Source organism: Myripristis murdjan, chromosome 10 (assembly GCF_902150065.1).
Source record: "Myripristis murdjan chromosome 10, fMyrMur1.1, whole genome shotgun sequence".
Lineage (NCBI taxonomy): Eukaryota > Metazoa > Chordata > Actinopteri > Holocentriformes > Holocentridae > Myripristis > Myripristis murdjan.
In genome coordinates, this window is record NC_043989.1 from 2344000 (window position 1) to 2371628 (window position 27629).

At 44.0% G+C, this 27629-nt stretch overlaps 1 protein-coding gene across 3 annotated transcripts in view; it reads left to right on the forward strand.

The window, feature by feature from the left end:
• Positions 1–27629, forward strand: part of abca1b (ATP-binding cassette, sub-family A (ABC1), member 1B) — a 65603-nt gene that overhangs the window by 21454 nt on the left and 16520 nt on the right. For 2 of the 3 annotated variants that reach the window (XM_030061358.1, XM_030061360.1), the window contains exons 7-26: positions 1515–1718; positions 4190–4279; positions 14436–14676; positions 15361–15500; positions 16905–17021; positions 18406–18600; positions 19576–19781; positions 20060–20236; positions 21206–21428; positions 22274–22495; positions 22965–23169; positions 23309–23422; positions 23574–23748; positions 23865–23996; positions 24115–24392; positions 24725–24945; positions 25355–25430; positions 26275–26528; positions 26703–26754; positions 27223–27345. In XM_030061358.1, the coding sequence (XP_029917218.1) occupies positions 1515–1718; positions 4190–4279; positions 14436–14676; positions 15361–15500; positions 16905–17021; positions 18406–18600; positions 19576–19781; positions 20060–20236; positions 21206–21428; positions 22274–22495; positions 22965–23169; positions 23309–23422; positions 23574–23748; positions 23865–23996; positions 24115–24392; positions 24725–24945; positions 25355–25430; positions 26275–26528; positions 26703–26754; positions 27223–27345 (3445 nt within the window). The remainder of the gene's footprint in view (positions 1–1514; positions 1719–4189; positions 4280–14435; positions 14677–15360; positions 15501–16904; positions 17022–18405; positions 18601–19575; positions 19782–20059; positions 20237–21205; positions 21429–22273; positions 22496–22964; positions 23170–23308; positions 23423–23573; positions 23749–23864; positions 23997–24114; positions 24393–24724; positions 24946–25354; positions 25431–26274; positions 26529–26702; positions 26755–27222; positions 27346–27629) is intronic. The other variant, XM_030061361.1, reaches the window with a different exon arrangement.

Consider the following 27629-nt stretch of genomic DNA (forward strand, 5'->3'; position numbering starts at 1 on the left):
CACCGATTTTACAAGCAAAGCAAAAGATTCAACAAAATATTTGTGTCAGCACATAAAAGCCATTCTGAAATCAGAATGTGTTTGATTTTTGGAGAAACTGGTGTCAGTGACGGAGACTTCAGGCCTTTTGGTTTATGGCTGCTTGACATTTCTGTCAGTTTATACTGATTGCAGATATGTGGGTCACACTGTCACTGATAGGAGCAATCAGCCAGAAAATCAGATATGATCAGCAATTAGGAACTGAACATGGAGAAATACAAGATAGCAGAGCGTTTATTGTCTTCTGCAGGCTTTTCTGACTTTCTGCTGCAGGTAGAAGCTACAAGAAAACAGAAAACAAACACAGAAAAGTAATCAATTATAATTTCAAGCTATAATTCCCAGCTTCTCGAAGATTATCTTCCTTTTCTCCTTTCATTTTTTTTTAAATGAAATTATTACTTTAGTTTTTTTGGCTGCTGGTCAGAGAAAAGAAGACAGTTGAAGGCACCAGACTTTATTATAATAGACTTTATTATTTCATTAATAGATGAATTAAAAACTGATAGATTATGATAATGAAACAATAATTACTTGCAGTCCTACCGTCCACATCTTACACACACACACACACACACTCACTAACATAGAAATGAGCAGCATGCAGGCAGCGTTCATGTTCATGTTCATGTTCATGTTAAGATCGACTGATGTTTGATGGCTGATACCTCCGTTCTGTTTATCAGTAATCAAGGACACTGATGATCGATATTTAGGGCCCTTATTAATTTGTTGTAAATTTGCAAATTGCAGTGTCAAAATATCCAGTAATAGAAACGCCAACACAAACAAATGTTTAATTAAAATTGCTATATCAGTAAAAAAAAAAAAAAAAAAAAAAAAACAGCAGAAAAAAATTATAAGAAAATTGCCCAAAAATTACAAGAAAACAAAACCAGAAAATTAGTGGAAAAAAATCGTCTGAAAATTTGAAAGGAAGAAGAAAAAAATGCAAGACAGCTGTTTTCCTAATCACTGTGATGATGTGTTTAGAGGTCAGCTCGGAGATGCTGGATCAGGTGTCTTGTGTTTGGATTCCTGTGAAACGTGTTGATTTCACCCAGCAGGTCAAACTGGTTTGGCTGAAGTTTGGTGGACAAACTGTTGATTAGATTTGGTTCCAGGACTTTATCAATGGGATTTCTTTATTATCTTTTATTACGCTGTGTTCGTGTGCTGGTGGGAAAGTTCAGCGTCCTGGACTTGGGAACGCGGGCGCTAAACGGCGTTACAGTCAACTTTATTTTATGTTTCTATTGATGCTGCTGTAACATGAGAATTTCCCAGTTTGGCATCAATAAAGTAAATCTATCTATCAGTCATGTGCTCAAATCCAGAAGACAAGAGCCAAACGTGAAGAGCTGAAAGCTAAATTCTGATTGGCTAATGAAGGCAGTGCGAGGTGCAGCTAATCCCAGTCACTTTCCCATCATCCTCTTCACCCGCCTGTTCTCCTCCCTGTTCTCCGCCAGGTGCTTCTCAGAGGTTTCGGCGTCCACCTGAGGAACATGTGTCCCAGGAAGGGAGGCGCCCACAGCCTGGAGGACTTCGTCAACATCTCGGACCCTCAGGTGTCCCTCCTGGTGCAGGAGCTCATCTGCCAGGCTCCGCCCACCTGGCTCGACCGCGCCGAGAAAACCTTCCTGAGCAACCTGGACTTCTTCAGGCCCATCCGGGTAAGACGTCCGCTCGGCTCGGTGACCTGCCGAACGCAGCGCCTCCGAGCTGATCTGTGAGCCTCCACCCCCACCTGAGGCAAAGCAGCCGCTGCAACATAAAGAAAACAGGTTTTGCTTTTAGAAAGGAATTGTTTTATACTTTTTTCACCCCCTCATGTAGTTTAGATCAGCCTGATGCTAATTAGCTGACTGACAGAAAACGAAAGGATTGTGATTTTGATATTCAAGTCATCATTTTAGTCATTCATCAAGCAAAAATCCCAAACATCGTCTCATTCCAGCGTCACTGAGATGCTAAGATTGTCTTTATTTTCTTTACTTTGGATTTTGGGTTGTTTTTTTTTTTTTTTTTGGCTGCTGGTCAGACGTCACTTTGGACTCTGATCACTTCCCATCAGACTTTGGCTTTGTTTTTTTTTTTTACACTTTAAACAACTGAAAATAGCAATCAATAGTTGACTTCACAATGGAGATAATCAATAGTTGCAGATGGGTATTTTGACTTTAGGATAATGATGAGTCACGTCGGCCTGGGAAGCAGGAGGCTGAACTCCATTACACAAATAAAGAGGTGGGGAAATGGAGTTTCGGCAGGTTTACCCTGCAGTACATCACTGTTTCACTTTCAATGGGCCTTTAGGAGCCCAGAGACAATTTGAATGTTTTACGACCCCACCCCGTCCCCCACCCCGTCCCCCACGTCCCAACACGGCTGCCTCCAGAAGAGGAAAAGGAAGAAAAACAAGTAGAACAGACGGCGTTTGGCCCTAAAAATGTTTTTTTTTTCCGCCTTTATGAACCCGCTGATTTGTTTGCCCCGTATAAAGAGAGTGTTTTCTGTGGTTTTCAGTGTGCTTCTCAAAGGCAGAAAGGTGCCTCGGATGGGATGGGGGATGGGGCATGGGTGGGGGTGGCATTTAAGTGTTGCGATGTGAGGAAGCTCCTATAGCCTGCAGATAAAATGGGACGGGGCAGGGCCTCCAAAATAAAATCCCGTCCCACGGAGCAGCTCTGCCCTGTTATTTATCTCCCAAGAACAAGTGCCAGGTGACTCAGCCATTTGCATTCACCGTGTCAGTCCACACAAAGAGGGCTGAGGGGGGAGGGGCCGGGGGGGTGCAGGGGGGAGGGGTGGGCCCCGGCGGGGTAGGTAGGCAGCGTAGGCGGCGGCGTGCTGCTGCAGGCCCCGGATCGGCCCTCGTTCTCAGCTTTACACTCTCAGCTTTCGTAGCCTGGAGACACGTTTTAAAGGCCCGGCCTTTTGTCTGGTGAAATACGGAGCCGCTGTCAGGCAGCAGAAAAACCCTGCGACTCCTCCAAAGCCTCGGCTCGGACGCCTTTCTCCCCCTTTTCCTGACGTGAACCGAAACATTTCCATGGTTTCGTGTCGGCTCAGGGACTTTAGTGAACCTGAAACACGTCGAAAATGAAAAGCTCAGTTTCAGAAATACACATGCACGAATGAGACAACGAGTGATCTTTTCTTCTCTGCAGGAATTTTTGACGTTTGATTTTGACGCTTTGCAAAAAAAAAAAAAAACTCCAGGTTGGCTTCTGCGCTGAAAGTTTGATTCATGAAAAGATGTTGTGCTACTTGAGTTCATTTTACATAACATTTATGGCTTTATTGCAATTACCGGTATAAATTCCAGATGGTATCAGATGGACAAAGAGCTCCTCTGGACTCCTGACCCTCTATTACACAGTTTGTTACCAGGTAGTTTCTAGGAAATGCGATGGTAACATTTAATTATCTGGCATCTGGATTGCAAATACCAAATAAATTCCTGTGAAGCATTTAGAACCTCCATTGAAAAGTAAGGTAACCCAATATTGTCATAGCAGCCTCAGCTGTCACTCACATATTTACAAGGAAATGAGTGAGTAATAAAAAGGAGGTGATCCAGCTCTCAGATGATTCCCTGGTAAATGCTTTGTGTTGCCAGTTTATTGTTTATTTTTTCTCATAAATTTGCCGCTTCAATCTCAGAGAATATACAATTTTTTTTTCCTCATAAATTTACAAGTTTAATTTCTGAAATTCTGAGTTTTTTCTTGGAATATTACCCCCCCCTTCCTCTCCACCGGCTCACATCAGAATCAGAATCAGAATCAGAATCAGAAAGATCTTTATTGCCAAGTCATTTTGCACAAACAAGGAATTTGACTTGGAGTTGAGGTTAAATAAATAACAACACACAATAAATAGGATCTGGAAGAATAAAACTTAATTTACATCATTGCCATCGTAGACTTTTCCTGGAGTGAGGTGGAAAATAAAAATGTCAAAAATTCACATCAGCACATGTCAAGAAAAAGGAAAAAACAAGGTGAAGCCGTCATTTGTCCTTTTAATGTGACTTTCATTGAATCTTTAGTGTTCAAAGGTTCAAACAGAAAGTGTGACCTGTGCTGTGTTTTGTGTGTGTGTGTGTGTGTGTGTGTGTGTGTGTGTGTGTGTTTTGCAGAGGGACGTGAAGTCCGACCCCGACGCCGTCAAACAGGTCGCCAAGGCCACCGACAACCTGCTGGACAGTCTGGGCCTGCTCGCCGTCGAGGTACGAACTCTCAGCTCCCGTCCGGTCACGTGACCCCCGCGACGCGTTCGCTGACTCGCCCCGCACGTGTTTTTCCACGCCACGGGGCGTGATGTAACAAGCGCCGGTGCTATTTCTGGCGAACGCCTCGGTAGGCAGCAGAGGAAACGGAGGGTGTGGGAACCGAGGCCTCGTCCTCCACATGTGAACTCCGTTTTCCCTCAGAGCTTCCCTTCGTTTTGTTGTTTTGCAGGATTTTGTCGTTGGGTTTTCCAGACTCGCTCCTCCACGCCTGTCAGGTTGTTTTACACGCCGGCCACCGCTGGAGTATTTTACACATTGTTTTCCCTCCGTCGTCTCAGCGAAGGGAGGCACAGAACAATGAGCCGCTGGTATTTCCTGCCATTATACACGTCTGAGCTTTGATGTCCCGTGCGTGTCCTGAACGCAGCATCGCTGTCGTAAAATGAAAAATACAAAATAAAAAAGTCCCTGTGGGGAAATTCAACATCCAAGTCAAGGTGAATGTAAAACAGAGTTATAAGAAACTGCTTTAAGGACGAGCTTTCATCTCCCCTGACCTTCATCAGTGGGGAAATTAAAAAAAAATCACTCCAAAAGGCAAAATACAAATTTGCGAAAATGTGTTGCCTGAAATTTACCTATCCTCAGATCTATCCTGAATAGCAAGCAACTCTAAGCTGAATAATTTTCCATGTTTAGTTAGGATTATGCTTATAAACTTTATTTATAGAGCGCTTTTCAAAACTAGAACCATAAAGTGATTTATAACAAAGCATAACAGAAAAACCATGAAAATCAAAGCGCACTTTAAATCAACTTTCCAGAAACTCAGACTCATTTCACATCCACATGATCCACCGTGTCAGTCAGAGCCTCGGAGCCGCTGGGAGGTTTGTTTTTTCACTTTGACCGAGCCAGGCTAACGACTCCCATAGACTTCAAGTCTTTATGCTAAGCTAACAGGAAATACAGACGTGAAAATGGTGTCCAATATCTGGTCTCAGTCTGGGGAAGCTGCAAACAAGAGGATTTCACTTAAAACGTTGGAATATTCCTTTAAAAGATTATTTAAAAGTTGTTGTTATTGTCAGTTTATACAACATTTCACTTCATTTTGCTGTGAAACATCACTTTAGACAGATAGATAGATAGATATACTTTATTGATCCCAACCAGGGAAATGCTGGTGTTCCAGCAGCAACAGTAGAAACATATAATAAAGTTAAATAAAACAGAATAAAAGCTAAATATATACAGTAAAGACTATAAAGGCTAAAACAAAAAATGTACAATAAGGGCTAACCTAGAAAAAGAGATATGACATGTGAAAAAATACAAATGGTAATGAATATGAAATATACAGATGGAATACGGTACTGGGATTCAGGAACTGACCGACTTGATTCGGCCTCTTAAGGAATCACCACTTCCCCTCCAGTCTGAAAAACAGTGTGAATGTATATTAACCAAGGATATAATCTATAGATAATAAATAATAAATAAACAGTTAAGGTGCTGGGTGATGTCTAATAAATAAACAGTATAAACAGTTAAGGTGCTGAGTAGAGAGTGTTAAAAACAGAACTATACAGCAGACAGATGTGAGTCTCTGTCTGACAGATGTGATTTGTTGTAGTGTGATGGCTTTACTTTCTTAGTGGTTTCTTTTGTTCCTGATTATCCTGCAGTCCAGCAGGAGAGCAGGACCGGGTGCTGGTTCGGGTTCGGGTTCGCTGGTTCTGGTGTCTTTCATGGTTTTTCTCCAGCCTCTGCAGACACTTTAGGGTCCCGGCCTGAGACTCAGGAGCTGCCAGCGCTCTGTTACTCTGAAGGTGCTGAGTGATGGAGGCGGTTCGCTGTGTCCGCTGGCAGGGTGTGTATCGCGGCCTGTGTTGGGCCCGCGGGGAGCCGGAGGAAGGCCACCAGGTTTACTTGGCAGTGCCTCTATAGCCGCAGTGTCTTTGAGTCCAGATTAAAAGCCTTGTTTTCCTCTGGAGGAGACAGATGAGCGCGCACAGCTGAACAAAGAGAAGAGCTTTTCCAAACAAGCCGGCGGGGTGTTTTCTGCCGGGGAGCGTCCACTCCGCCCGATTGATTTGCACCAGGAGGCAAATTCATGGGCCTAAACACAACAAACAGAGCGTTTCCAGCCCGTCTGAGGGACGCTCCGCCGCCGCGGGGCGACTCGGGGGGACCGGCTCGCCCTCCGCTGGGGGCGACCGGGCCACAAACACACACATTACAGGAGGACGAACGCCACGTTCACTTCACATGGGGAGCAAGGCACAGCGAGCGTTCACATCTGTCATAAAGTCAAATGAATGCACAGGACAGTGAAGTAAGATAACGTTACGATTCCATATCAAAAGGAAGCGTTATTAAACCATTAATTTGACCACATATGTTCAGGTTTATGACAGGCAGAGCTGGTTGGTTGGTTCAAAAAGCGTGCATGATATGAGTACTGTTTAATTTGGATTTATTTACATTCAACAGTCGCCATTTTCCCCATCCTTCTGTGATCTTTACCTCCTTGTCACGTACATCAGAGCTTTATCACAATCAGAAATACTTTATTGATCCCTGCAGGGAAACTGGGTCAGTCGCAGAACTGTGTGTGTGTGTGTGTGTGTGTGTGTGTGTTGACTTTTGGTCATTGTGGAGGAGTGCAGGGTTAATTCAGCCACTCATCTGTCATGAGTCCACTGTCACATGACTCAAACCAATCAATAAATCAATACCTGAGCACGGAAAAGAAAAGGCTGATCACTGAGCTTTAAGGCTGAGCGGTGTTTCCAGTGTGTTTTCAGTTTATTTTTGGTGTTTTCGGTGTTTTCAGTGTGTTTTCGGTGTGTTTCCTGTGTGTTTTCGGTGTGTTTTCAGTTTATTTTTGGTGTTTTCGGTGTTTTCAGTGTGTTTTCGGTGTGTTTCCTGTGTGTTTTCGGTGTGTTTTCGGTGTTTTTGGTGTGTTTTCAGTGTGTTTTCGGTGTGTTTTCGGTGTGTTTTTGGTGTGTTTTCGGTGTTTTTGGTGTGTTTTCAGTGTGTTTTTGGTGTGTTTCTGATGTATTTTCTGTGTTTTCGGTGTGTTCGTGGTGTTTTGATGATTTTTCGTTTTTTTTTTTTTCGGTGTGTCCAGTTTCCTGCTCGATCCTTTTGTCCTGGTGGTTTTACACACCAAAACAATCCAGAGATAGTTTGTCTTAACGCTGAGGTTCAGGTGCATGATGGGATTTTTATTACCAACACACACACACACATACACACACACACTCCCAGTGTGACCGGTGACCTCGGCGGTCACTGGTCAGACTGGAAACCCGAGAGCCGCTGATTGGCTGAAGGTATCGACCGGCTCTTTGTTCCCTCTGAGGCTCTGAGGCTTTGTATTGAACACAGTGCAGCTGTACCTGTCTTACACACACACACACACACACACACACACACTGGACTCTGCTCTCTCAGTGACCTGACACACTTCTGTGTTACAGATTAGATCAGTTCTGCTGTTTCAGCGATAAACAAATATCCCTCTGCAGGATCAATAAATATTTCTGCTACTACTGTTAGTATTACCAATACTATCAACAGCTACTACTACTACTACCTTTACTAGTATTACCAATACTATCAACAGCTACTACTACTACTACTACCTTTACTAGTATTACCAATACTATCAACAGCTACTACTACTACTACCTTTACTAATGCTGCTACTACTCTTAACACTACAACTTCAACTAGTACATGTGTTGTTACTAGTATTACTGCCATAGTCAGGACTAGTTTTACTGCTTCTACTGCTGCTCTGCTTCACCACACACACACACCTGGCCTGCAGGTTTTGCACTGTTTTTGTACCTGGTGACGACCTGACAGCAAAAAAAAAAAAAAAAAAATCATCATTAATATCTCTGTTCCCTAACAACCAGCTGGGCCGTGCAGAGGGGGGATGGACAGAGGCATCGAGGCAGAACATGGTTTTTTTTTTTTTTTTTTTTTTAGATTACACAGTTCATCAGGTGAGAAGGTGTTCCCTAAAGAGGCGGGTCTGGGTCAGCTAGCAGCAGGTAGCGTGACATAAACGTAATTTAAGGTAGTAATGCAGCCTCGTATCCATGGAGACAGCTCGTTTTGGATTATTCTGTAATCCTGATGGTGACGTGTGGCTGGATTAACTTGTCGGCCAGGTAGTTTATGTGTCTTATTAAAACATCGACGGCTACGAGCCGCTACGCCAGCTTTCCCTCATGTGGGCGAGTCTGAGCGAGCGAGCGGTCGGGGGCGGAGCTAGAGGAAACGGCGGACCTCGTACATGTGGAAGTCGATCTTTTTTGGTTTCCTGCGCCTCCGAGCCACTTTCACAGGACTGAACGGGGCTACACATCGACCCGTGTCACCGTCCTCCTTCCTGACTGAAACACGGTGTTTTCTCTGGCGGCCACAACAGAACCTGGTCATTTATTAGATTTCACACGTTAACGTTAAAGAGCCTCCGTCCTCACACCTGTGCTGATAACCACAGGTGTGTCCATCAGAAACCTTTACCTCTCCCTCAGCTGCATGTCCTGAATAAACTGATTAATAATTATCTGTTTGTTTAGTGGAGGATCCGGCTCAGCACTGTTGTGACCTACTTAAGGCGGATCGGCTGGAGGCTGACTCTCGTCCTCTGCCCTCTGAGATACTTGGACGTCCATCTTTGTTTTTATTTGTTTTGTTTGTTTTGATGTGTTGGACCGGCTCCTGGACCCAGAGCCACAATCTGCTCTAAACCTGCTCAGTCAGGAGGGAGAATTAGAATAATCAGTGTTGGGACCAATTACTCACAAAACTAATAAGTTACAATTACTAATTACTTCTGTAAAAAAGTAATTTTGATTACTACTCAGTTACTGCTGCAGATGAGTAATTCAATTACTGGGGAAAGTAGTTTTTATGATTACTTTTTTCTTTTCTTAAATCCTCTTATTAATGCACATATTTTTGCGTTGCTGTTGCAGTGTGGACATCGCTGTCAAATTTCATTTCTCATTGTCAGTGTTGGGCACGTTACTTTGAAAAAGTCATTCATTACAGTTTAAAGTAGTGAAGCCAGCTTCTCCACGTGGGGAATTGAACCCCCGTTTTTTTTCTGTATGGCAGGCGGAGATACTGTCCGCTCTCCCATCAGGAAACATGTGCGCTTCTTCTAATATGTACTCAGTCATTCTCCATGCATGTTGATAAGTTACGAAAAACTGCAAAGTTTTTCTCCACAAGACGCACATTTTTTTTTAATAGGATAATAAAATAATAATAGGTATTAGTAGTAAGTAACGGCGCATTTTATTGTCAGTAACGGTAACGGCGTTGTAACGGGGGAAACAGTCATTTCTTTGATTACTCGTTACTGATAAAAGAAACGCCGTTAGTAACGCCATTTCTTTGAAACGCCGTTACTCCCATCACTGATAATAATCAAACCCTCAGAGCTGCTGACACTTTGCAATGCGTCTGCGTCTTGTTGTTGTTGTTGTTGTTGTGGCGTCTTTCTGCTGGGATTTCCTGTTGATGCAGTTTCTCTTTTTTATCGCTGCCCATGCTCACCGCCCAGCTCTTCTTCTTCTTCTGTTAAAAACGAATCAGAAACGTAAAGCGCATCACTTCCTGTGCAGCGGGAAAGAGCGAGCAGACACCGAGAGTTTAGAGCAGGCGATGGAAAAGAGTCATGATTCAAACACACACACACACACACACACACACACACACACACACACATGGAGATGAAAATATTATGCATAAATATTTTAAGATATGCCAAAAACGCGTTAGACGTGTCAGGATCAGTTCCTCCGGCTGAAACGCAACGACGGAGACGGGAAGGAAGCAAGGCGGCTCTCTACAAAATAAGAGCACCTCTGTAATTATTTCTTTAAAAAATAAGAGCACCTTTGTCCCAGAACTTAATTGGGTTGAACTTTTTTTTTTTTTTTTGGTGCAAAGTCCATGAGTCGTATTCGTTTGAGCCACATATTTGAAATCTGATCTCACTGTCATTCTGGAGATTATTTAAAAAATAATTTATAACGTCTTCATGGTGATTTGATGATGTTGGATTGTCAAAGGTCTTACAAAAGGCATGAAATTATCAAAAGGATGGATTTGCTTTTCCTAATAACAATGCACCGTATGTATAGAACATCTGGACTTGTTGAATTTACATGAAGTAAGAAGAGACTTTATCTTCCTGCGTGTCGTTGGAGACGTCTGCTCCTCTTCCTCGGTGGAAACGACTCGGCGCAGCTTTAAGAAGCTCAGACTGTCTGTCCCACTTCTGGTTTTTGCCCTGGAGGTTTTCAGCCCACAAGAAACTGTCTGTCTCTCCCAGCAGGACCTGAACGCACCGCTGAAAACGTGATTTTCACCAAAATAAGATTTGGCAGGATGATGGATTCTCTATCACAAGCAAATTTCTAGTCATCGCAAGTGTTTTTGTAGAAAATAAGTGGACATGAGTATGGCCTGAGAAGAACTCCTCAGATGCACACACACACACACACACACACACACACACACTACATGCATCGTGTGGTTGGCAGCAATGTGAGGCATGCAGTGCAGAAAATGCGCTAAGACACGCAAAAAGTAAAGTTTAACAGGAAGATGGACCGGTGCCACCTGCCCCCCTCTCTGCCCCCCTCTACACACACACCACTCTGCTTAACACACACACACACACTCACACACACACACACACACAAACTCACAGTGTGTACAGGACAGGGCTAAATTGAAAGCATGTGACTGTGGTGTTTTGCTGATGTGGCTCGTTCAGTCAGGTCTGTCTGCAGGGAACTAAGCTGTGTGTGACTGTGTGTACGTGTGTGTGTGTGTGTGTGTGTGTGTGTGTGTGTGTGAGTGTGTGTGTGTGTGTGTGTGTGTTGGGGAGGGGGTGGCACTTATTGGAACCACACTGAGGATGCAGTTCAGTCGAGTTCAGCCTTTATTCGTTTTCTGAGGGCGGTTTGGTTCCACAGACACAGAACGCAGAGACGAAAACCAGACTGTCTTTACATTTAAACAACACACACACACACACACACACACACACACACAAAACCATAACCAGACACATGGCACAGATGAAGACACCAAGGAGTCGTGTTCGTCACGAGCCTGATCTGAGGTCAGCAGGTTCACAGCTGATTGGATGGAAGAATATTTATCTGTGTTTGTCCAGAGGGGAAGTGAGAGAGGATGAGCACAGTGTGTGTGTGATGAGTGTGTGTGTGTGTGTGTGTGTGTGTGTGTGTGTGTGTGTGAGCAGGACCGGCCCACTACACACTGGACCTTCTTCCTCCTCCTCCTCCTCCTCGCTCCTGGCTCTGCATCAAGCTCCTCTCGGTTCCTCTGTGTTTCTCTCACCTGTGTTTTATATTTTATATTTTAGATTTAGAAAACGTGCGTTTCAAATTGCATCACGTCTGAGACTCAGATCAAATCTCTTCATTTATCTTTTCGTTTGAAAGGGACAGGACCCGGCTTGATCTGGTGGCTGTGTTTGTTTTGTTCTGCACGAGCGACAAGACAACAGGAGCGCTCACTCGGTTAAGAAAAGAAAAACCCAAAGTCAGAGTCGAGCGATGCAAATTTCATCAGTTTTTTTCTCCCTGTAGATGAAGGGCAGAGTGATTTTGAGACGATCCCTCACACTCCTGGGACAAAGCTCTCCAAAAAGCTTTTTTTTTTCACATTTTCCAGCAGTGTTTGGAAGTGTTTTACAGACCGAGGTGGTTGGACTCCCTTCTCTCTCTGCCCACATTATATAGTCGTAATAATAACAATAATGATATAGTGAACTGAAGAGAATTGTTGGTGAATTCCTGAATTTTTATTACTATTAATTTTTTGTTTTCATTTTTTTTTATTTTACAAATCTTTTGGTAATTTAATTGTAATTTTATGATTTTTTCTAAATATTATATCAGGCATATAATTATAATACTTTAAGGTATTTATATCCTAGTTTGTTTTTGTAAAATAAAAAAAAATTCTGTTAATTTAAAAAAATATATTTTTCCGTTTTTCCATTAATTTTCCGAGGTGTCTGAATGCAACTTTTCACAGTCAATTACATGCAATTAATTACGTAATTTAAATAATTGTGAATATAGTTTTCTCACTAAAAAAATGACCATTTTTTTCTTTTTGTTTCTTTTTCTTTTTTCTTTCTTTTTTTTCTTTTTTTTTTTTTTGCTGATTTTCTGGATTCAAGCCGCTCGTAGTTTTTTGTATGTTTTTGTCTCTTTTTCTTGGTGATTTTGCTGGGGGCTTAACACCCCTCCCCCCAATTTGCCAAAAGTCTTTTCCCCTGTTTGTGAAGTGAAGTTTATTGCTCTCAGGTCTCAAAGGGTTCATTCAGCTTTCCAAAAGCCAGGGGCCCTATAATCAGGTCTGCGGGGCCCTCAGCGCTGTGGCCCCCGGCTCTCTGTACGTCTGTGTCAGTATTTCCTGTCTGCAGTCTGGTTGACCTGGAGTAACCTCTGCCCCCCCGCCCCCCCCTCCCCTCCTTCTCTGGACCCTCCGGCCTCCCCCCTCCCCCCCTTCCCCCTCCTCCTCTGTCCCACTGTGGAAACGCTCTGAAAGCCCAGGAACAAATGTCCCGTCCCACCTGAGGAGACACTCGATCCCAAACTCTCTGTCACACACACACACACACTCACTCACACACACACACACACACACACACACACACACACACACACTCTCAGTTGGAGGCTCTGTGTTCTGTCTGTTGGTTTGTTGTTTCCCAGATCATCTCTGTTGTATCAAATCAACAACAACAACAACAACAAAAAACAAAAAAAAAACCAAAACAGCGAAGAGGAGAGATAATGGCTGCAGTTACTTCAGGCTCCGCTTAAAACTGGGAAACTGCACGCATTTCAGAGTCAGCGCTGCTTCTGAAACGGGTTTTCGGTTGTGTTCATCTCATTTTTTGCTGTAAAAAAGAAAGAAAAAGGACACTCTTTCTTTTGCATCTCTTCTGAAAACTGATGTTGATGCTGACGTTGATTTAAATCCCTTCCTGCTCGACATTTCTTTAATATTATCCTCACGTTTTAACCGTTTTTATTTTGTATTGTATTGGATTGTAGGTGGTTGTTTTTATGATTGATTGATTGGGTTTATTTTCTGTCTGCGTCACCTCGGTTCACTTCGTCTGTCTGGGTGTTTTCTGATGCTCTCAGCTGCTGTTTCTTCACTGTCATGGTGTCCTATTGCATCTCAGTTTTTGTAGTTTATCCTCTCCTTTCATTCTTAAGTGCTGTACAATTCAGTTTGAAAAACACAGTTTTTGTCTCTAAACTCTGATTTCTTTCTAAGCAGAGGGGCTCAGAAGTTGAACATGCACTCATGTTGGGTTTTGGCAAGTTTGTTTATGAGAGCAGGAACCAGATTTTTCAGATTTTTCTTGTTTTGTTTGAGAGCCGCGTCTCACATGTACAGCCCTCAGGGTGTGTCTTCATGTCACCTGAACTAATTATCAGTTTGTTCCTGTTCTCTGTGTCTTTTCTGGTTGTCATAAGTGGTTTTCTTTGAGGTTTAATCCCTGAAACGGAGCAGCCACCAAACAGACTGAATCTAAATATTGTGTTAGACGACACCGTGTTTGTTTTACATGCCTTGAAGCCCCACGGGGGCGGGGTCACACACCGGTCAGATGCTTTAGACAAGCGGAAGAAAGAGGTCAGGCTGCGTGTGTGTGTGTGTGTGTGTGTGTGTGTGTGTGTGTGCGCGAGAAGGTGTGTTGGTACACTCCACCCACCTGCCGCTGCCAGCCACTGAAAACAAACAGCCACTTCAAACTTATTTAAACAAACCCAGGTGTCGTGTGCAGTTTGTCTTCTCTCATCATGATGTTGTTTGTTTGTTTGTTTGTTTGTTTCTGCATGTTTGTTTATCAAAGTAAGCTCAGCTAAACTAAATGAAGCAGTAAATGGCTGGTCATGTTCCTGAGCAGCTGATCAGTGACAAACATCTCCTTCATGCTGTTTAATAATCAGCTAAACTTCACTTTTGATGTGGATTTGAAAACTGTTGTTGTTGTTGTTGTTGTTACTATGGCAACCGTTGACCCCGGTGTCCGTGGCTCGTGTCTCCGCTGCAGCTGGCCAGCATGAAGAGCTGGAGCGACCTGAGGAACGAGATCATCTTCCTGATGGAGAACGCCACGTCGTCGCCCAGCTCCATGTACCAGGCCGTGTCGCGCATCGTGTGCGGCCACCCGGAGGGCGGCGGCCTGCAGATCAAATCCCTCAACTGGTACGAGGACAGCAACTACAAGGCGCTGTTCGGGAACCACAACAGCAGCGACGACGAGGCCGCCAGCGCCTACGACAACTCCTCCAGTGAGTCGCAGGAACACCGAGTGTCACCAAACACCGTCAGAGTGAAGTCACTTACCGAGTTTCAGCATCTTTAAACTGAACCGGCTTCATTATAAACAAAAAAACAATCTGAGAATCTATTGTGTTATTTTGTTCCAGGATTTTAATTTGTAGAAAAGCCTCTGAAACAGAGTTCAGACTGTCATGTGACACTAAAACTGAAACTGAAACCCATAATAATGTTCTTTTTTATCACAATATACACCATGATATGATCCATGCATAAGAAATGATGTGAGAGACCCCATGAGAGGGACTCAATTTGGCAGAGAAACACTTTTATTTTGAAGGGACATGTAGATGAGAGAGGATGTTTACAGATTTGTGATCAGTTTTATTGGCTGAAGTTTTAATTTACAACCACTAGAGCAGGATGACGTCACCGTTTAAGATGCTAGAGGTCATGTGAGGTCATTTCATGGGGACTTAGAATAATACAATTAATGTTCATCCCATTGGAACAAATGGTAATTGTATGACGTAATGACTGGAGTCCATCACCAGAGGAAATTCCTGTTATTTGCCAATTTAAATGACATTTTATCACCGTATGGTAATTTATAATGTAGTGTAGTGTGAGACAATGGGACAAAATTAATGTGCGTATATGTGTGTGTGTGTGTGTGTGTGTGTGTGTGTCTTCAGCTCCGTACTGTAACAACCTGATGAAGAGCATGGACTCCAACCCGATGTCCCGGATGATCTGGCAGGCGCTGAAGCCGCTGCTCATGGGAAAGATCCTGTACACGCCACACACACCGGCCACGCAGAGGATCATCCACGAGGTCCGCGGCGCACACACACACACACACACACACACACACACACACACACACACACACAGTGAGGCCAGGAAAACAAGCCTTGAACCCTGAAAACACACACACACACACACACACACAAAATGACCCAATTCTGATTTTGTAATTTGCCTTGAGCTGATTTAGAGTTTTGAAATGTGGAATCTGTGTTTTTTGTGTTGTTTTTGTCCAATTTTGTGATTAGTTTTGCACCTCCGGGCCACCATACTAATCACACACCTTCCTTTTTTTTGGCCTCTGATGAAAATGACGAGGGCCAGTCACTCTGTTTTTTAAATATATTGAGTGATATATTTCAAAATAAGATATGACATAGTTTTAAGGAATTAATAGCTTTATAGGAACGAAGAAATTAACAAAAGATGTCACAAGGACACGCTGTTCGTTTGTGGAAATGAAAATCACTCCACAAGCTCGTACTCCACATCTCGTGTTCAGTTTTTCCACCTTCTAACATCTCAGAGGTGAATTTCAGTGTCGAAACAGAGCGACCTGCAGGGCGAACGGGATGTCACTCGAGTCATGAACGAGCCTGTAGACGTCAGCGATAATGCCAAGATAACAAAAGCTAGGATTCGTTTAAACACGCCTTCAAAACTGATTAAAATCCACTCGAATGAAGGAACACCTGAACACGAGGCCGATCCTCAGAGGCTAAGACAGTGAAATGTTTCCACTCTGCGCTGGAAACCAGTTTGAAATTTCAGCTGTGTGCTTATTCTTGGCGAATAACATTCACTTTTCATCTGTTTTAATTTGTACCATCATTATTCCCATTACCTGGGCTCGCGGCGCGTTCCTTAACTTTGTTCAGCAGCAAGAAAGACGTCGTGTTTCTTGGCCTTGAGCTCTGATTGTTTTGATTTTTTAAATTATGTGTTTTGTAAATGGATTTCTTGGGATAAAGGGGCAGATTAAATAAGATTACTCTTCTTTCTGCTCCCTTTCATTCAAGATCTGGGAACATTTGTATTTATATTCAATTGTTCTTTTCTTTTATAAATGAATGAAATAAAGAATAAATTAATTAATTAATTTTAAGATTTCACTTGATTTTGGGTGAAAACAGAAAACGGACAGAGTGATGTGGTTCTCTGTGTACATGCAGATGTTATTTCAGCTCTCTGCGGTCAGCGGTGTGTCACAGCTGCTCTGTAGTGACCGAGTATGAACTGAGAGGTCCACTTGTGAAATTTCCTTTGTTTTTTATTGTGTTTTTTTATTTTATTGTTTTACTGCAAGTCATGTTTTTGCTCAAGGGGCAATAAATGAATGAACTGACCTGATCTGGACTGAGCTGAACTATGACCTGAGCTGAACTATGGTCTGAGCTGAACCTGTGTACCTGTGTGTGTGTGTTGTGTTCAGGTGAATCGGACGTTCCAGGAGCTCGGTGTGTTCAGGGACCTTGGCGGCATGTGGGAGGAGATGAGACCCAAAGTGTGGAACTTCATGGAGAACAGCGAGCAGATGGACCTGATCAGGGTAAGGCGGCGTCAGAACCCACATGACGGATCCCCTGTTGGTTCCCCTGTCCGACCATCCGACTGTGACATTCAGCCCTCAGATACAAAAACTTTGATCCGTGACACATCTCTAAAAGTTTACTAAAAGCTTAAATTTTAACCTGTTTTTAACCAGTTTTGACAAATGCCCCTACACTGACACCTAGTGGCGGGATGTGTCTCTTACGGCAGGCAGCTGATTTGATCCAAAGTTAAATGTGTTAAACAACCACAAGCAAGCCTCATGACAGGAAGTGTGTCCCGGTGACAGTTGTACAGAGAAACAGTGCCAGCCGAGACCATAACACAGCGCAGACTGACGCACAGAGCAACAACAATACTGGAAAAAAAAAACATGGCGGCTTTGTTTGGTTTTGGTTTTGGTAAAAACACCGGAAAACAAAAATGAAACATGAACTTCAGCCTTAAGACAGCCTTGGCTTTGATTTACCAAACAGTTTAACTAATTGTTACTGACACACTGCAGTACCACTGGAATTAAACTACTAGTGTTATTATTACCATTACTATTACCACTACTACTTATACCACTATGACTACTACTGCTACTGCTGCCACAAGTATTATTATTACCACTACTACTGCTACTACTTGGACCACTACTACTACAATTACTGCTGCTGTTCCTACTGCATCTCTCAATATGAAGCATTTTTTTCCCTGAATCTCATAGTTTTCTGACATATGATAAATGTGATGATAAATATGATAAATAATTTATTGGACAGACATCCTATAGAGTCATTGCTCCACTTGTAAATAAGTAATCTAGTCTTTATATGTGAGTGGTTTGGACGTTTTAGGGGTAAATGATCCTCTTGGACTTTGCTGTAGTTTGCACTGCAAAAACTCTTCTTACCAAGATTATTTGTCTTATTTCAAGTCAAAAATGTCTTATTCCTAGTCAAAATATCTCATTACACTTAAAATAAGACATGATCACCTCAGAAGTAACTTGTTTTTAGACAACTGTCTCTTGTTTCAAGTGAAAATTTGTTTGAAACAAGTGTAAATTTGCTTGTTTCATTGGCAAATTTGTTTCTTGTTTCTAGCTAATTTTCACTTGTTTCAAGTCAATTTTCACTTTTTCCACTGGCAAATTTTGCCAATGAAACAAGCAAATTTTCACTTGTTTCAAGTGAATTTTCACCTGAAACAAGTGAAAATTGTCTAAAAACAATTTTCTTCTGAGGTGATCATGTCTTATTTTAAGTGTAATGAGATATTTTGACTAGAAATAAGACAAATAATCTTGGTAAGATTTTGCGTTTTTGCAGTGTGGGTTTTGGTGATTGACGCCTCAGTTTGAGAAAGAGAATGAAAGCTGCTCTGATCTTCTCCAGACTCTGCTGAAGAACAACGCCACCGCCAGCGTCTTCCACTCGCAGCTCGCCGGCACCGACTGGACGGTGGCGGACGTCTCCAGCTTCCTGTCCAAGAAGTCGGAGGACCAGCGTCCGCCGGGCAGCGCCATCACCTGGCGAGAAGTCTTCAACGAGACCGACCAGGCCATCATGAGCATCTCGCGCTTCATGGAGGTCAGTGCTCCTGAAGTTCTCCAGAGTTTATCAGGGCTCCGCGGCGTTTACCCTCCTTCAGTCCAGCTGGTTTCTCCACCTAAATGACCGGGAATTGTCTCAGTTATTTAACAAGAGAAAGATCAATTTATAATTCAGCTTCCAAAAATGGACCTGAGACCTGAAGAGCTGTGCTTGATCCACTTCCTTCCTCATGTTTGTGGTGATTTCCTCAGCTTCGAGCCAAACAGCTTCACAGCTTCTGTTCATTTCTACAGCAGCTTATCCTCAGGTTGGACAGCCTGCCACATGTCAGTCAATTTATGGACAAAAATCTCCAAAACATCTTTTTTTTTCACACCAGCCAATGTGACAGTGTGATCTGAACTTAGTTCGTATGAAAGTAAGGATGCACATTTTTCAACAACCTCAGGTGGCTGATATTGATTGTCTGCCAGGTAATGGTAAGGTAAATGGATAGATAAACAAATAAACCTCCAGGCTCCAGTCCCTGCTCCTGGCCGCCAGACTCACACCAGAAATGTCAGCCATGGCAGGGATTTGTAAAATTTGACCTCTTGCTTTGAAAAAAGATTAGCAAAAATGCGAAGTATGTCCACTTTGTAAATATTAGGCTAAACATGCAAATCACTGGATTTGTCCCTGAAAATGTCTAAAGGCTGAGACCCTGCAGGGACCGTAGGGATGTTTTGGGCTCCATCTATCAGACCGAGTTTCCGAGCCTCTGCTGTCTGTTTTGGATGAAAATGATTTAGACTCTGGAGTCCAGCACTTTGAATACAAACCTGATTGAAGCCAAAACCAGGCCAGAATAAAAAAAAAAAATACACCCAGGCAGACTTGCACCAGCTTGGGAGACGACACGGTCACTGCTGACTCGTTTTCAGTTGAGCGGAAATGGTCCTTTTTATTACTGGTAAGAACACCAGAGAATAGAAGCGTGCTAATTTCGAGTGTGTGTGTGTGTGTCCGCAGTGTGTGAACCTGGACAAGCTGGAGCCGGTGTCCAGCGAGGAGCGGCTGGTGAACCAGTCTCTGGCTCTGCTGGACGACAGGAAGTTCTGGGCGGGAATCGTCTTCTCCGACGTCGCCGCCAACGACTCGGAGCTGCCGCCCAAACTCAACTACAAGATCCGCATGGACATCGACAACGTGGAGCGCACCAACAAGATCAAAGACGCGTAGGGACACACACACACACACACACACACACACACAAACCAGGCGTCCCTGTGTTCCTGTTTTTATTGGATTAATCCCAGTGTCAGCGAGGTCATTCCAGCTATTCAGGATCGCTTTCAACTGCACTGAATGAGTGTGTGTGTGTGTGTGTGTGTGTGTGTGCTGGGATCATTGTTTCATATGAATTACACACCCTGAACCCTGCAGACTCTGTGTATTTACTATACATTGCAGCAGACATTCGTCCCGGACTGACAGGAGTTTCCTCGCCCTGCAGGTACTGGGACCCGGGTCCTCGTGCCGACCCGTTCGAGGACATGAGGTACATTTGGGGCGGCTTCTCCTACCTGCAGGACGTCATCGAGCACGGCATCATGAGGGCGGTGACGGGCAGCAAGGAGAAGACGGGCGTGTACATCCAGCAGATGCCGTATCCCTGCTACGTGGACGACATGTAAGACCACCGAGGCTTTACTTTTACCATCAGAGCATCTCATCTGCTCTCCGGCCTGCTAGCAGAACATTTTACCTTCGAGGTTCCTCAGTAGGAAAGATTCAGTTTCTAGATCATCAACAGTGCAATCACTACAGGAGGTACTGTCCCGTTTGGCGGCCATGTTGGAGGTCCTCGGCTCTGTGAACAGCTGGTTCTGTTTCCAAACGTCTCAACGTCAAAGAACAGATTTGGTTAATTTCATCAGTGATCCATTTGATTAATTTTGTACATAACGTATTTCACCAATTAATCGCCTAGGCGTTTAATATGCAAAATCAACTTGGACCTCAGGCATTTAAAAGAACCAGGCGGCTATTTGCAGCCGGGCGATTAATTGGTGAAATACGGTAATGTGTTTTAATTACCATGTTACAAGGAAATACAGTGGTATGGTAAAGTGACGTTACTTACTGGGAAATTATCTGGAAGCTGACAATATTTTATGACAATGCACTTTCCAAGTAAGTTTCTATTTCTTTAATTTATTTAACTCGTACTTCCAATCCATCCTCCAGATTATTTGCCAGTAACTCCAACCATTTGTTGTAAAACTGTGTAGCAAGTGGAAGGTCAAGAGTCAGAGGTCAGAGGTCAGAGTTCACAGTGTTTGAAGTCAGAAATAGCTTCCTTCACTGGTGGGGTCTCCATCCACTTATTTTATTGCACATTTTGAATTTGCACGTAAGAAAAAATGAAGGCAAGCACTGGAATTTCACAAAAACTGCTGAAATGTCTGAAAATGTTTTTGGGCTTGGCTGAGGTGGAAAAGGGTTGGGGTTTGGTTTGTCAGCAAAAAGAAAATCTGATGAAAGCTGATGGATGAAATAATCAGAATGTAGTCGATGGAAATGTGGATTAATTCACATTTGTCTTTCGCCGAGTCTTTGAAAACGAGTAAAAAATAAGCTGTTCACCCCTCCTCCTCAGCTTCCTGCGCGTGATGAGCCGCTCCATGCCTCTGTTCATGACGCTCGCCTGGATGTACTCGGTCGCCATCATCATCAAGAGCGTGGTGTACGAGAAGGAGGCGCGGCTCAAGGAGACCATGAGGATCATGGGATTGGACAACGGCATCCTGTGGTTCAGCTGGTTCATCAGCAGCCTGATCCCCCTGCTGATGAGCGCCGGCCTGCTGGTGCTGCTGCTCAAGGTGAACAACAACAACAACAACAACAACAACAACAACAACTACTATTTCTACAACTACAACAGAAGCTACAACTACAACCACAACTACAACAACAACAACAACTACTACTACAACAGCAGCTACAACAAAAACAAAAACAACAAATACAGAAACAACTATAACAACAGCTACAATAACAACAGCAGCAGCAGCTAGTACAACTATAACTACAGCAATAACAAAAACAACAACAAGAACAACAGTAACTATAACAACCGCTATTACAGCCACAATGACAACAACTACAACTACAACAATACCACAAAATACTCACACTACTGCTTGATATGAAGGGTGAAAGTCACAGAAATTAAATCATTAAATACATACTTTTATTGACAAAATTGCTCTTAAATTATAACTTATTAAATTATTATTGTTATTCATTTACCGACTATATTTTTTAGCATTTATTTTTTGTGAGTTTCACCTTTCAGGCAGAGGAGACTTAACTTTACTGATCCGTGCAGAAAACAAACAGGATACCGCAGGGGAAATAAGAATATGAATGAATGAATGAATGAATTTTATTTCGAACATGTCTAAAAGAAAAAGAAAGAAAGTAAGAAATATGGAAAGAATATGGAAAACAGGCGAATATTAAACATCATGCATCTGATAATATTAGTGTGCCAATAATCAAAAAATATTCATTACAGTAAATGTAAATGTGCAGGAAAGCAGAATATATCCAATGTATGAATTATATCTTTGATAGAAAATATACCGAAATGAATAGCTAACTTTGCATTTGATGTCTTTAAAAGTTGTATAAGTCAGACTTTGCTTTGCGGCTGTGCTTGCAGAAGGGGAACCTGCTGCCGTACAGCGACCCCGGCGTGGTCTTCCTGTTCCTGGGCTCCTTCGGCGTGGTGACCATCATGCAGTGCTTCCTCATCAGCACGGCGTTCGCCCGCGCCAACCTGGCCGCCGCCTGCGGAGGGATCATCTACTTCACGCTGTACCTGCCCTACGTGCTCTGCGTCGCCTGGCAGGACTACATCGGCTTCGGAGCCAAAGTCTTCGCCGTGAGTCTTCCTCCTCGTTCGGCCGACTCGTTACAGAGTTAAATGGTTTGTCTGTTGGTTAACAGCAGTGAGAGAGGGAGACTGGCAGATCGAAAATCAATAACAATCAATAACATCATTAGATATAGTAATAAGAACAAATATCTCTTATACTGCTGCTTCACCCACTACTGCTACGATTAAAACTAAAATATAAATTGAAATAAATTAAATTATTAATGAATCAGTGAATAATTAATGAATAGTAGCATTATTATTTTACCAGGACTGGTGTACAGTAAATGCAACTAATGATATTTATTGTAATTATTGACATACAATCAGTAAAAATCACCACATAGAGCAAGCTGACAGTTTTATCACACACTTTACTTTAAATGATATAACAAAAAAAATTTACTGAGTTGTCCTGAGTTTTCCTGAGGACAGTGAAGCAGACGCTGACTCCTCCCCTCCCCCTCCCCTGCAGAGCCTCCTGTCTCCTGTGGCGTTCGGGTTCGGCTGCGAGTACTTTGCGCTGTTCGAGGAGCAGGGCGTGGGCATCCAGTGGAAGAACCTGGTGTCCAGCCCGCTGGAGGAGGACGACTTCAGCCTCACCACCGCCCTCATCATGATGTACTTCGACTCCTTCCTGTACGGCGTGCTGACCTGGTACATCGAGGCCGTCTTCCCCGGTAAGACGCACCGCGGCGATGATCGTAACCTGCATTAAATATCATGTCAGGACCGCTTGCTTGTCTAATGAGAGCAGAATCAGTCTGCTGATGTCAGTGGGCGTGTGGCCGAGGCGCTGACCTGCCGTGTCTCTCTCAGGTCAGTACGGGATCCCGCGGCCCTGGTACTTCCCCTTCACCAAGTCCTACTGGTTAGGAGAGAGAGCGAGCCAGACGAGCAAGCTGCCTCAGAGCCGCAAAGGAAACCCCGGAGGTAAGACCGCAGCGCCGGCACCGACCACACGGCGGTGCTTTTACACTTTTGGTCTTTTATCGCGCAAAAGAGCCAACCGCTGTCTAATCTCTTAAAACAGATCCTGTAGTTCTTGATTTTTTTTTTTCATTGTGTGTGTGTTAATGTGCAGCTGTGTGCATGGAGGAGGAGCCGGCCCACCTGGAGCCAGGTGTTTACATCGAGAACCTGGTGAAGGTTTACCGTCACGGGAAGAAGCTGGCGGTGGACGGGCTGACGCTCGGCTTCTACCAGGGACAGATCACGTCCTTCCTGGGACACAACGGAGCCGGAAAAACCACCACCATGTGAGTAGAGAGGGAAAGACCCCCGGTGCAAACACACACCTGGAGGTTCAGGTTTTAGCTTAGCTGCACACACACACATGATGAAATGTAACCAGGAGGTGAACGTCCCGTTGCAGGTCCATCCTGACCGGCCTGTTCCCCCCCACCTCCGGGACGGCCTACATCCTGGGCAAGGACATCCGTTCGGAGCTGAGCGCCATCCGGCAGAGTCTGGGCGTCTGTCCGCAACACAACGTCCTCTTCAGCATGTGAGTCCTCCGCCATGACGCCCGCCACAACCGCCAATCATGAGGATTTAAATGCTTCAGTGTCTTCCTCCAGTGTGTGATGTCACAGTGTGTTTGGTGTTTGTGGCGCCCCCCGCAGGCTGACGGTGGAGGAGCACATCTGGTTCTACGCGCGGCTGAAGGGCCTGTCGGAGGAGCAGGTGAAGGGCGAGATCGAGCAGATCCTGCAGGACACCGGCCTGCCGCACAAGCGCCGCTCCAGGACCAGCACGCTGTCCGGCGGCATGCAGAGGAAGCTGTCGGTGGCGCTCGCCTTCGTCGGAGGGTCAAAGGTCGTGATCCTGGACGAGCCCACGGCCGGCGTCGACCCGTACGCTCGCCGAGGGATCTGGGATCTGCTGCTGAACTACAGGCAGGGTGAGGTCCTGCAGGAAAAACACATTCAGAGTTAGAAAGTTACTGCACATGTGATGTTTTTGGGGGTCGTTTCCCAGGAGGTTCCCTGTTTGGAGAACGTTGGGTCACCCTCCCAGAACCTTCTGGAAACATAACACTAACATCAGCTTTTACCAGAAAAACTTGTTTTCCCAGAACCAAAAACAAACGTTCCCAGACGGTTTGGGGACAAGAACTTTGCTAGCTGGGAGCATAATTAAAAACATGATTGTATGAGAATAACAAAGAAAATAAGTTGTGATTGAAGCTTCTCCAGGCTGAGCAACGTGTGTGTGTGTGTGTGTGTCCCTCAGGTCGCACCATCATCCTGTCCACACACCACATGGACGAGGCCGACATCCTGGGCGACCGCATCGCCATCATCTCCCACGGGAAGCTGTGCTGCGTCGGCTCCTCGCTCTTCCTGAAGAACCAGCTGGGCACCGGGTACTACCTGACGCTGGTGAAGAAGGAGCCCGAGCCGTCGCTCAGCTCCTGCAGGAACTCCTCCAGCACCGTCTCCTTCACCAAGAAGGTCCGCGCACACACACACACACACACACACACACCTGCCGCTTATTGTCAGCACTCACAGGAATAATAACACTTTAAATTATATAGAGCAAGGTTACAAGGTGCCTCACAGTCAAAAGACATAAAAAGTCAGTAAAACTGTCATGGAATATGTGATGACAGTAATAATTAATAAAAGATTAAATTAGTAAATCGCTTAATAGATTCAGCCATTTAACCCTTTAAAAGCTGGATAGATGTCAGGTTTCTTGAGGCTTTACACCTTTCACCTTTTACAAGCATTTAAAGCTTTACAACCTTGATTTCCTACTCGATTTCCTAATTGAGCATCGTGTATTATAATTCATCGTTGTGTTTGCAGTGTGTGTGTGTATATAATAACTGAGTGTTGTGTGTCCCGTGTGCTGCAGGAGGAGGAGTGCGGCTCGGTCAGCAGCTCTGATGCCGGACTGGGCAGCGAGAATGAAAGTGAGGCTGCCACCATCGGTGAGCTCACTGACACATTTACCACAGAGCCACAGACACATCTGCTTCTGCACACATCTGCTGTTAAAGAGCTGAAGACACAGCAAGCAGAAAAAAAAAGAGTGAAGAAAGATGCCACTAATGCAAAAACATCATTAATGTGATCCCACTCCAACATAATGAGACAGACACACAGCACGTTTCAGGGAGCTGATATTTAATATGTTTCTGCACGGCTGGCGGCTCTGAGTGGCTCAGCTGTTCATATTGTGCAGACGACTCAAACTGGCATTAGAGTGCCACCCGAAGGCCAGTCAGTGTCATTACACAAATCCTGTAACAGAACAATGAGATGCATCATTTCCCTTAGATGAGTTCAAAATCTGATCAGTCAAAAATATTTTTTTAAAAAATATCTCAAAATCACTACCTTTGTCAGAAAATGCAGATTTTAGTATATATTTATATTTATATATATATTTATATTTTTTTTCAGTCTTTTTTAATACTATTATTTTTGCTTTTTTAAAAAAAATTAGCCAGAGCTTTCTTATTCCCCCCCCAGAAATATTTAATAGGCTAAAGTATTATTTTTAAAATATTTTTTTAAATAAACAAGGGAATTTTGTGCATCGATGACCTGTTTAGTTTTCAGAGAGTTGATAGTCCATCATCCACAGTAATAATAATAATGATACACTGTAAATATAGAGCACTTTATTTACAGGAATAAAATAAACAAGAACAACAATGAATGAAAGACACTTTTAAAATAGAACAATAGAAACAAAATGGAATGAAAACAGCACCAATGGCGTAAAAAGACAAGTTAACGTGGACTGTTTTTTTTGTTTTTTTTTTCCAGAGAACGGCCCGGCGGCGTCCATCATGTGCGACGTCCCCTGTGTCCACCCCGACGTGTCTCTGATCTCCAGCCTGATCCTGCGCCACGTCCCGGCCGCCCGCCTGGTGGAGGACCTGGGCCACGAGCTCACCTACGTCCTGCCCTACAGCGCCGCCAAGGACGGAGCCTTCGTCCAGCTGTTCAAGGACCTGGACGACAAGCTGGCCGACCTGGGCATCTCCAGCTACGGCGTCTCCGACACCACGCTGGAGGAGGTGAGGACGAGTTATCGCAGAGAAATGTTGAAGAAATAAAGTCTGACCAGTCAGACTCTGTGCAGCCTGCTGATGACAGCTGGACCGTGCTGCTGCTGTTAGACGGGTTGACAGGAACTTCAGATGCAGTGGGACTTTGTTTTTTTTAATGTCACCTTTCTTCTTCTTTGGCAGATTTTCCTGAAAGTGGCTGAAGACAACGGAGTCGACACTGAAGTTCCCTCAGGTGAGGATCAACAGCTTTTTTATTGTTATTATTATCATTATTATTATTATTACCCAACAAAAAAGCCTCCATCTCACCACAAAACAAAGTTCATTCATGTTTGGATTTCACACCATCAGTTGCTTTGCTGAACACCTCGTCCTTCTACAAAGACGTTAAAATCAGCTGTGAGCAGGATCTCTGTCAGAGGACTGATGCACAGAGAAACCAAGAATCTCAATCTGAAGCACGTTCTCTGTGTGTTTTTATATTTTAATTTACACACACCAAAAGATGAAAAAAGTCTTCTGCAGTGAGAACGTTTCGCCTCTCCCTGGTTTTTCTAAAAGCTAATTTGTGGTCTGGATTTGGGTTTCAGGCTCAGATTAGAATAAGGATTAGAGTTAGGCAGGTTCAGTTTAGAATGTTGTCAGTTTGGCTAAAAATAAAATAAAACCTAAATGTGTTTGTGTGTATTTGTGTATGCAGACGGCACCCTACCAGTGCGGCGGCGGCGGCGTACTCACGCCTTCGGTGGCGACCATCAGAGCTGCCTGCGCCCGCTGACCGAGGACGACAACAACGACACCAACGACTCGGAGGGAGACCCAGGTACACACTTTGGTTTTTACTCTCTACACACCGAATGATCGACTAATCTGAAAGACAGGAGCAAACACCCGGTTTCCCTGCAGGGATCAGTACAGTACTTCTGATTCTGATTGTGAGAAAAACGACTGGTTGCTTCCTTCCTCGTTGTTATGTTTCCTGATATCTGCAGTGGCTGGATCGCCCTCCTGTTGGAAGTGATCTAAAACTGATAGATTGATTACCACAGACAGTGATCATGAGTTGGAGTTGGAGTTTCAGGCTGTGACGTCGTCTCTCTGTGTTGC